An 11027-nucleotide genomic window follows, 5' to 3' on the forward strand; every position below is an offset into this window, starting at 1 on the left:
TATTTAAAATTAATCTAATTTGATTCTAAAAATTAATAAATTAAACCTAAATGACCTGAATCTGAATGATCCAAACCAAATAATTCGGGTATCAAATCCGAAATACCAAAACTGAAATAAGTTGAAATTTAATTGGCCTGAAGCCAAAATCCCCGGAACCAAAACAATCCAAAACCAAAATGGTTCAACTTAAAATTAATTGGATTTCTTAAAAGCTGAAATAATCCCTAAATTGACCCAACCAAATTGAATCCAACCCGCCCAATTTGCAGGTCTATCTAAAAGAATCAACCAATCATCAAGCCTTCAAGCCAATTGATAACTCAATTTGTCTTATATCATAAGGGTCAATAGTCTATAGGCATTGTTCCTTCAATGTTGCTTTTGGCTCGGAACCATTTGTTTAGGTTTTATTAATGATTGGATAACTTGATCCTTCAAATTATAACAAAAAAAAAAAAGGATTGGATAAGTTGAGAGTATAAAAACTGGAACTTGGATTGTGACCTTAACAAGCTGAATCGTGCCTGAGTTTAAACAGACATAGCCATGACTACAATAGGATGATTTACGCCCTACTTGGACAAATTTAAAATTTTATTGATTAAAATACTAAAAAACCCTTCAGCTATTTCTTTTTTTTTTTTTTTTTGCACGTAAGCCCTTATATTTTTTCTATACAGTAGCAGCCAATCCTTCATTCTTCTCCAGAAGTCTTGTTACTTATTTGTCCTCTAATCAACGATCACATTCACTTGCCTTAGAACCTTGAGGTGGCCAAAATGGCATAAAGAAAACCAATCCACTTTAGCCATGACATTTCAGGGATCTGTTCCATTACATTCTTGGCATTCATGAAACAATTACATCACTTAAATATCAGCCAACTACTTTCTTCTCAATAAAAAAGCTACCACTTTTCACCCCAATCAGTACCAAACAACAGAAAACAGAATTGAAGAAAGAGAAGGAAAGAAAAGAAAAAGAATAGTCTCGTTGATGCTGATCTTATGATTCGAATTGCTTTCCTTGGAAAGTCTGCCCAAAGTTCCAATTCTTAGGAGCAACATTGTATGATGTAACGGTAAGCCCATCACTACTGGTGACCTCAAAAGACAGTGGCTGATTCTTTAGATCAGAATTAATATGCCAATTTTGTCCCCAATTCCGACCCATTTGCAGCCACCCGGTTTTTGAACCCTTAATCTTGACTGCAATTATATCTCCAGCACCAGCAACATTGCTGATGAGAACTGAAACAAAGATACCTGAACCATCAATTGTAAATCGAACACCTCCTTCTTTTCTGCACTTGATCCTGTTTAAACCAAGCAAGAAATAATCCATTTAAGATGAGAAGATAGGTATTTAAACATTTTCAAACAATAAATCAATCAGACAACATACAACACCCTAAAAGGCAGAATTTAGGAGTTATGTCCATAAGATAGCTTTCAGTTTGTCTCAATAAACCCAAAATAATTCCCTGTTTTAGGGTATATATTACATTGTAGTTTATGAACTAGTCACTCAGAAACACTTTGACATTAGTGAAAACTCAATGTTCCCACTTCCCACCCATGTGCTTTGCCTAAATTGCAGCTTTAGCTCATGATTTGATTTTGTTTCATTTGTAATAAACCAATGGTTTGAACAAGGAATCCAATCCAGTTTGCAAATGGTACCAATCTAGTTTAGCTTAAAAATTTTAGGGTTTATGTTTAGCAGAATTTTCGTTTCAGAATTGAACTTAATTATCTCTTTCAACATTGCCTTTGATTCTTTTTTTTTTTTTTTAAATTGTTGTTAGTAGAACAAACGGTTGGCACATAAAGTTAACCTTCATAAAACTGAGAGCCCATATTAATTGGTTTATATGGTCATCTTTAAGAGCTGCTTGCATTCAACAAGTCTAGAATTCAAATCCTAGAGTTCAAATCTCATCTCCGGCAATCCCTTCTCTATCCTCTGGTTATTTATTAAAAAAAAAAAAGTTAACCTTAAAAAATAAAATAGGCATTATTTAGTTCCATTAAGGGTAATTACTAACTTCCGTTTTCATCAAAATCAAATATTCTTAATAGGGTAAATTCGAAATGCTACTAAATTGAGGCGTAGGTAAAGTTGAAAAAGCAGCTTAAATGAAAGATAGGAAGAGTTAGCACCTTCGATACTGAACAGGCATGTTGCCAGCCTTCCAAATGGCGATCTTCTCAAATGCCTCAATGGGAAGCACAAAGTGCTTGTTGGGAGGATTACAATGGCCTCCGCCCTCCGCCGTAAACCCATAATTCGGAGCACAGAAATTGGTGGCTGTCACAATGATAGAGGTCCCTGGTACGCACCACCGCAAGTCGTCCACGCACCTCAGCTCGAAGCACGCGCCGCAGATCTGACCACGCGCAAACAGAGCCTCACTTAAACCCACCGTCGCCATGCCGTACCCAGCTTTCACCAGGTCCCCATACCCGCACGCCCCACCCACCGCGTCCCGAGGATCAGACGCTGCGTAGTAAGTGGCGCGTGCCGAATGCCACTGGGAAGATTGAGAAGGCGGTGGGGAGGAAGAGTAATAAGAAGTGACTGTTGACGTTAGTGTAATTAGTAGGATTGAGAGGAAAGGGGCTTCAGTTTTTGATGGTGGTGACATTTCTTAAACAATTCTTAACTTGAGGCTGAGAGACACACCAAAGAGGAAAGCCAAACATTAGTCAATTCACTTCAATCGATTCTTTCATTCATTTTAATCCAATGTAAATATGCTGGATACAAACAAATACTAGTTCGGGTGCTTTTTCGTTTTCTCTTCTTTTCTTGTTCTGGGCCCCTCTTTTACTTTTTTAAAAATATCAAATTATGCCAACAATATTATACTCTTTCAAAAAAAAAAAAAAAACATAAAAACTTTACCATTTGAAAGCATATAATGAAAATTTTTTATTATAATATACTTTTTTTTCTTTCCATAATCCGTTCCTGTCATTTTTTTTTTCAATTTCGCTTTTAATTATCTAAACAAAAAAATAATGCATCTTTTTCTTTCCTGTAAAAACCTTTTTTTTTTTATTTTTTTCTTTAAAAATGCAATATTAAGCCTTATGATTATGGAATAAAACATGTATTTTTTGTTACTCTTCCCTTGGTCCCAAATTTATTGTTTCGATTTTATTTTCACAGAGTTTGATAAAAAAAAACAATTAATATTTATGGTACTTAAATTTTGAGATTTTGGTTTTTGTATTTTCAAAATTCACTTGTTTTTATATTTTAATGTTATATTTTAATTTAAATCAAATTTAAATTTAGAAGTACGATTATATATGAGAAATATTATAACATCTTCATAATATTCATTCAAAAGATAATATCAATATGATTTCAAGGTATCCAAATCTTAAAATATGTTTAAAATTTAACAAATAATTTAATATTAAAAATTTTTCTTAAATTACTTCAACATATTGATAATAATTTAAGGATATTTAGGTTTCATAATCGAATTCATTTAATTTTGCTTCTAGAAATAAACATCTATAAATCAAATTTATAGTAAAAATGTCTTCAAATCTGTTGGTAAGACTTTTCTGTTGAAAATTATCTTTCAATCTGTTGATAGGATTTTATGCAAAAATATAGAAAATATTATTTTATTATTTTTTAAAACTTTATTTTTTAAAAAAATTATAAGACTTTCCAATATGTTGGTAAAATCTAATTTTAGAAATAAAATATTGACCTTCCAATTTGTTAATAAGGCTTTTATTTTTATTTTTTTAAAATGAAAAAAAGGTTATAAGGTTTTGCAATATGTTAGTAAAACTCTATTTTTTTAAAAATGATTGCCTTTTAATCTATTGGTAAGCTTTTATTTAAATATAGTTTTATAAAAATATATTTAAAGAATAATAAACAATCAAACAAATAAATAAATAAAACAATTAAACAAATAAAAATAAAATAAAATACTTGAAGTTGACTCGGTTAAGCGATTGAACTACGTCGCTTACTAATAAATCCTCACAAATCCAGATTATGCAAAGAATTTAAAAAAAAAAAAAAAAAACTACTACTAGAAATCGTATATTTTTTTTGAATGATTTTCCTCTTTTTTTTTTCTCAAGAGTTTTCGTATAATCTTTTTCTCCATCCTTGTTCTTTTTTTGCTTTAGAACAATTTATAGGGATTTTTTAGTGAAAATTTTTAGTGTTCCATTGATTGTCAAAGATTTTCAAAGATTTTTTTAAATCTTTTAATTTAGGTAAAATGAATTTGACAAAAACCCTAGTTTGATGCTTTGTGATCCTTTTTTTATTTGATTTCCTATTTCATCCAGGTTAAGAAAAAATCTCAAAAATTCCTCTTTGCTCGATTCTTATACAGAATTTTCAAAAAATTCTGTTTGATTTTTTTTTCTTTCTTTATTTATTTATTTATTTAGTTTTTATTAAAGAATAAACAAATAAATAAAATAAAATATTTGTTGAGGCAAGATCCATATCAAAGTAACATACATTAGGCTTAAAGCCCGACAATCTCGATAAAATCAAAATTGGGAATTTAAATGCACGCTTCAAATGAAATGAGGTGTTTACATACCATCAGGAGTAAGAGCCAAAATCAATTGGTGTTTGGATCTTAATCCATTCAATGTGTTGTGCTTCTCCATTGTTTTTATTATTATTTTGAATATCAAAAAATAAATTAAAAAAGAAAAAGAAAATTGAATTTATACTTGAGATAGCGATAGACAAGGATGATGAATCCTCGTTGTCATTGAAAAATCATCAAAGATTGGTGTTATTATTATTATTATTATTATTATTGTTAATTCAAGAAAAGAAAAGAACAAAAAAGCTACCTGATTTGAGAAAAAGAAGAAATGGAAGATTTTGAAGTGTTTTAGCTTTTCCATTAGACTGATGATGATGAAAACAATAAGTACAGAAGAATGGAAGGAAATGTGAAAGGAATAAGAAATATGCCCGAATGAATAGCATGTAATGCGTTATTCTAAATAAGAGTAAAATGCATGCAACGCATTGATCTTATAATATACATAAATATTCACTCAATTTTAGCGTCTTTTAAAATGCTTATTTAAATATTATTTTTTAAATTTAATTATTTAAATTTGAATAAATATTTTTTGTCATTCAACCATTAATGTTTAATAGCTGCTAACGTGACAATGTCATATTAGTTATTAGGTTTCACATATCACTACCACTTAATTTGATAAGTCACGTGACATTATTGACGTACATTTGTAAATTTTGAAAATAAATAAATAAATTTCATTTACTTTAACTTTTTAAAATTTTCTGTTTTGGATACACAACCTTTAAAAATTTACAAAATTACTACCAAAGAAATCTTCAAATTTTATAAAAAAAATAAAAATAAGTATTTGATATTTTTATTGTAAATAAGTAAATTATAATTTTTTTTTATTTTAGTGTAATTATACCATTTAAATTTAAAAAATGAATGAATTTTATCCATGTAAAAATTATTAAAATAATGTTACTTCAAATCTTTATTATTTAACTCATTCAAGTAAAAATCAAATAAGTATTTAATATTTCATAATGTCAATATTTAGTTTTAATTTCATGTGTTTTAATTTCATGTAATAAAATATTATAAGAAATATAGATAAAAATAAAATAAAAAACTTTATTATATTAAATTTTACAAACTATTGGTGATTAAATTGTTATAAAACTATGCTAAGGATGACATTCAAATATTAATAATTTCATAAACCCTAGTGACTAAAATGTCAAAAATTAAAATAAATGCTTGAATTTATTTGAATTAACTATATGACAAATATTTGAAATAATAATATTTTGGTAAATTTGGCAATTGATTAATATTATCTATCTTTTAAATTTTTAATAATATAATTATAAAAAATAAATAATTTAAAAATTTAAAAGTTTGTTACTATTTTTTTAAAAATTCAATGACTTATTTGAGCATTATTTCAATATATTTCAATAGGTAACATAAATAATAAAATAATTTACTATATTAAATTTCATAATCGATGGTGATCAATTTATTATAAATTCATAGTGACAATGACAATGAAAACCAAAATATTATAAATTTTACAAATGTTAGAAACTAAAATATTAATAAATTTAATATTTTATGGTATCAAGGTTATAATCACAATAAATTTATGTTGCCTATACTTTAATAGTTTATTGCATGAAATTAAAATTATGAACTTTTATTGTAATTATACTTTTTGACATTATGAAATATGGAATATTTATTTGAATTTATTTCAATGGACTTAATCATAAATATTTGAAGCAATGCCATTTTAGTAATTTTAGTAATTGAATAATATTCATCCATTTTTCAAATTTAAATAGTATAATCAAAATAAAATAAAAAATTTATAATTTAATTTTATGCAATAAAAAATATCAAATGTTTTTTTTTTCATTTTTTTTTAAACTTGAGAACTTATTTGTTGTGATTAAATTATGAATTTTTAAAATTGAGTGACCAAAATAAAAATCTTAAAAGGTTAAACGATCAAAATTTATCTATTTTTTAAATTTATAAATATCACATCAATAATATCATGTGACTTTTCAGATGATATGGTAGTATCGCGTGGCACCTAGCAATTGACGTAGCAATGCCACATCAATATACTATTAGATATTAATAATTAAGTGAGAAAAAAAAACTTAAACTTAAGTGATTAAATTAAAAAAAAATTAATACTTTAGTGATTATTTTAGAAGAAGCTCTAAAATTGAGTGACTATTTATATTTTTTACCCTATAAATAACACCTTCAAAACATCTACCCTTGTAAAATATACATCTACATATATCAATTTTTCTTTTTTTGTTCTCTTATTTTTCTTTTATATAAATAAATAATACTACGAAAGGATAGACACCTAATCTAACTGCACCGACGAGTGATGTTTGTGGCCTTTAACATAGTAATAAAATTGACATACGGCATTTTTCGTAAAAAGTCATAGTTTGAAAATAAAGAAAAGTGTTGCAAGTGTTAGCACTACATGATAAGTTTGTTTTAGTGAGAATTTTATTGATGATTGTGTGTTGACCATCATTAGAAGCTCTTGTGTAGTGAGGACCACCCCTACCTTTCATTAAAAAAAATTTCTAATGAGAGATGTATTTTTACTTTCACTAAACATGATTCAGTTGTGAGGTTCATATAAAACTTTCACTAATTTCATATGGTTTGTGAAGATTCAAAACTGACCCTCACAAATATGTCTCATTTGCATACAATTTTATTTTAATTATTGTTAAAGAGAGATGTGAAAATGAATATAAATAAATTTAATGAGATGATATTTGATGATAATGAAATAAAGTTTTATGAATTCTATAAATATATATTTAAAAATAAATATAGAAATATTTAAATACATAATGATATTGTGTATGTGATACATGATTTTATTGAAAGTAGAATAAATAAAATTAAACCCGACTTTCCATAAACCACTTACCTTTTCTTTCTTTTTTATTTAAAAGGACCTGAAGCCCAACAAACTTCGTGCCTGAAAGCCCAAGCTCATATTCACCTTTCCTCCACCCCAGTCGTTTCCAAATGACCAAATCCAATTCAGAGACCCAAAAGTTCTCCTATTCTGGCCATAGCAGCCGATCTTCCTCACTCTCTAAGCCCACTCTTTTCGGTTTGGAAACTCCGCCTTTCTCCCAATGTTTCCCTTAAATTTTCAACATTTTTTTTTATTATTTCTGGACACAATCAAAACGTTGCTACTTTGAAATCATGATTTTTTTTTTTTTTTTACACAAAGGATAAATGTTGTTGAGTACTTCGAATCAGAATTCTTTCATATTTGTTCTATTTTCTACAAAAAAATGTTCTTAAACTTTTTGAATTCAAAAATTTTCTGTTACGATCCGAAATCTGAATTGCAACAAAAAAGTTTGCAGATCGATCGAGAGTTTTTGATCGGTAGGAACTGGAATTCCATCAATCAAATCCATAAATTAGAATTTGTTATCATTTATTGATGATGTCTTGAGCTTGTTTTTGTGTGATATTAATATTTGTTAGCATGAATCTTTATTTTGATTTGAATATATTAGGATGAGGGCTTATTCCATTATAATAATATTTAGTTTCTGTACTTCCATCCTCCATAACCAACCTGCACTGCTTCATTCCCTCTGTACAATTCAAAATATGTGGGTTCCTACATGCTAGGTATAAGGGATCATTTCCAGCCATTGTTGGCTAGGAAGATAGGCCCATCATTGTTTAGCTTAATTCATTTTTGGCACTTATTTCTATCTACCGCTAGTTTCTCTCATGTTCTTAGAATAAAGAAGATTTTACTATTATTATTGCTTGTAATTGACTTGCTTCCATGGCTGACATGAAGCATAGAATTCTTATGGTTTCTGATTTTTTCTACCCCAACTTTGGTGGTGTCGAGAATCACTTTTATTATCTGTCACAATGCCTACTAAAACTTGGTCACAAGGTCTGAGAATTTTAGTAAGTTTGTAGGTTTTAAATCTTGTTTGTAAGCTCTGTTTGCTATTTAGCCATGAGCAAAGAAATGGGAAAAGAGTAATGATTTTTTTTTTCAGACAAAAAGGGGGATTGGTTTTAGGTCTGAGTTGCTTAAAGAGGAAATTTTCTTTTCTTTCAAAAGAAGGGAATGGTTTTAGATCTGCCATTGCTTAGGTAGAAAAAACTATTAATGTCTCTCTGGAGGTTTCTGGAAGGTTTCTCTCTATATTTGTTCCGCCTTCCTCATCTCTGCTATTCTTTTTAGTGATATTTGATATCTTGTTTTTCTCTTTTCTCTTTGGTCAATAAGACACAACATATTTTAAAATTCCTTGGTCCTTTTTTCACACCATTTCCTTTTTACATTCCTTTCCTGCAAACCAAATGTTTTTTTTTTTTTTTTTTTCTCTGAGTCTCAATTTAATAGGTACAATCAAATTTTAGTCCTTTTGTTCTTATGCAGAACACATTACCAACTTTTTACGGGACATTTCCAATAATAAGGACTATACTTCTTCAGGAAAAGATATTGCTTATGCATGGTCATCAGGCCTTATCGACTCTATGTCATGGGGCTTTGATGCACGCACGCACTATGGGATACGAGGTTGTATTTAGTGATCATTCATTGTATGGTTTTGCTGATGTGGAAAGCATCCACATGAACAAGGTTCTGCAGTTTACTTTAGTAGATGTAACCCGGGCCATTTGTGTTTTTCACACAAGCAAGGAAAATACAGTGCTACAGTCAGGTTTGCCGCTAGAAAAGGTTTTTGTGATGCCTAATGCTGTGGACACAGCTATGTTCAAGCCTGCTAAAGAGCGCCTTGGCCATAATGAAATGTTATTGTTGTGATAAGCAGGTTGGTTTATCGGAAGGGTGCAGATTTGCTTGTGGGAGTCATTCCGGAAGTTTGCCATTTGTATCCCAATGTGAGTTGCTTAGACCATGGTATTGCTAAAAGAATTTCTATTATTGGTTCTGTTATTTTTCAGTTTTCATGATATTAGTTATAAACTTCACTTGGTCTTTTCTGTGGCTTCCTACCAGCTACTGGCAAGGGTATGAAATGATCAGATTTGTTTTATTACCATTGTTCTTTGGTTAGATATTCTACAACGAGGGTTAGTGTTGTTGCTAATTCAAACTAAGCAGACAATGAAACTGGTATTCAGGCGATTTGGCATATAATTCCTATTTACATGCCAAATATCTGGTTATGTAGAATAAAAAATCATAGATCACTTGCTGGGAAAGGCATAAAAACTGCTAGAATGAGTTCATCTTAGATCACTTGATTAAAATTACTCAGGATATTATTATTTTTCAATGATAAATGATATAGGTAAACAGCACCATCCCACTCTTCTTTTTAGAAAATGTACAACATGTTTATTTTCTTGGTCTGAGCTTTTTAGTATTCTTCTTTTCTTTTTACATTGGATTCTTGAATATTTATTAGGCACATCCATGGTTCAATGGTGTTCAATGGGAAAAGCCCAAAAGTTTCCTGAAGTGAGTACTTTGAATGCTAATGCATCTGATTCGTACTCTTTTAATGGGTTAATAAAGTGTTTACAACTCTTAAGACTCATTATACCCTTCTACCTTGGAGTGCTTTTAACTCAATAAAGCCTCTTTTCTAATTGTGGATGGTAAGAGTTTCAATAAATTGATAGCTATCTCCTTGTTTTTTCTTCTCTTTTATGTTTTCAGTAAAACTTATTTTGGTATTTCTTGCTTTTTGCTGGATTGATGGCCCTCCCTCCACAATACCACATGGGACCTTGGAGGAAGGTAAAGACCTTTGCTCCAATTTTTGTTTTCTTCTAGAAAGCTGTTGTGGTACTGTATCATACTAGATTGATTCTGAAATTATGTGATATGATTTTGTTTATTTGATGGTGCAGATGTTGGCATCAAAAGATACCAATTTCATAGGATTTACTTTTAAGAAATCAGACGTTATTAAATCACTTGAAAGTTCGGGTATACTTTTTACACTTAAATATGTGGGTTTGTATTTGGAATTGTCATGTAGTATTATATAATTACTTTTTGGAATTCATCAGATTGATGTAAATCAATTGCGTATCGCTAAAGCTACATGCACTTTCCTTTGTACCGTTAAGCTTTAATGCTCTATGGATTTTATATACAAAAAAAATCACCACTAAGGATGCCTACACAGTTTGCTCATCTAGATAAATAAGGCCTGATGTATTTCTATAATTTTTGGCATGCACTGTTTTCTTGATAGTCTTCCTCATTGTGTACCTTTTTGAGAAATCCTTGCATGTTTCACATGGTTTGTTGAGGTAATTGAAAAAAAAATTCATATGGCTATTTTAAGCTTTATCTATATAATTTCATTTTTGTATGTCGCTTTGATTATCATATATTTGTTTTGCTTGTTTTTTATAAATTCATAAATGTTTTAGTATTTATTCATTCTCGTTTTGTTAT

The 11027-nt window shown here is 29.1% G+C and overlaps 2 protein-coding genes across 12 annotated transcripts; one reads left to right on the forward strand and one right to left on the reverse strand.

Moving 5' to 3' along the window:
* Positions 1-788: 788 nt before the first annotated feature.
* LOC111313614 (expansin-A13-like) lies at positions 789-2763 on the reverse strand. The gene is made up of 2 exons (XM_022914287.2): positions 2166-2763; positions 789-1318 (listed from the first exon to the last, which is right to left on the reverse strand). The coding sequence occupies exons 1-2, from the start codon at positions 2648-2650 to the stop codon at positions 1009-1011; spliced, it is 795 nt and encodes a 264-aa protein (XP_022770022.1). The 5' UTR covers positions 2651-2763; the 3' UTR covers positions 789-1008.
* A 4844-nt stretch (positions 2764-7607) lies between these two features.
* LOC111313222 (phosphatidylinositol N-acetylglucosaminyltransferase subunit A-like) lies at positions 7608-10738 on the forward strand. Of its 11 annotated transcripts, none has more exons than XM_089752770.1 (4): positions 7645-7996; positions 9081-9329; positions 9424-9493; positions 10024-10738. In XM_089752770.1, exons 2-4 carry the CDS (start codon positions 9096-9098, stop codon positions 10191-10193), a joined length of 474 nt encoding a protein of 157 aa, XP_089608896.1. In that variant the 5' UTR covers positions 7645-7996; positions 9081-9095; the 3' UTR covers positions 10194-10738. The 11 variants fall into 11 exon arrangements, 9 of the variants coding, with proteins under 9 accessions (XP_089608896.1, XP_089608895.1, XP_089608892.1 ...); XM_089752769.1 differs by having other exon boundaries at positions 7646-7996; positions 9024-9329; XR_016332652.1 differs by lacking the exon at positions 7645-7996 and having other exon boundaries at positions 8003-9312; positions 10024-10216; positions 10472-10738.
* Positions 10739-11027: the final 289 nt, after the last annotated feature.

Source organism: Durio zibethinus, chromosome 23, assembly GCF_047325235.1.
Source record: "Durio zibethinus cultivar Kanyao isolate XHJ-2024 chromosome 23, ASM4732523v1, whole genome shotgun sequence".
NCBI classification, from domain to species: domain Eukaryota; kingdom Viridiplantae; phylum Streptophyta; class Magnoliopsida; order Malvales; family Malvaceae; genus Durio; species Durio zibethinus.

Excerpts from the sequence above, each read along its gene's own strand:
- LOC111313614 (XM_022914287.2), bottom strand. The coding sequence starts at position 2,650 with ATGTCACCACCATCAAAAACTGAAGCCCCTTTCCTCTCAATCCTACTA. Across the intron at positions 1,319-2,165 it reads ATGCCTGTTCAGTATCGAAG|GATCAAGTGCAGAAAAGAAG; the intron begins GTGCTAACTCTT and ends TGGTTTAAACAG.
- LOC111313222 (XM_089752765.1), top strand. The coding sequence starts at position 9,018 with ATGCAGAACACATTACCAACTTTTTACGGGACATTTCCAATAATAAGG. Across the intron at positions 9,330-9,423 it reads CAGGTTTGCCGCTAGAAAAG|GTTGGTTTATCGGAAGGGTG; the intron begins GTTTTTGTGATG and ends TGTGATAAGCAG. Across the intron at positions 9,494-10,023 it reads TTTGCCATTTGTATCCCAAT|GCACATCCATGGTTCAATGG; the intron begins GTGAGTTGCTTA and ends AATATTTATTAG.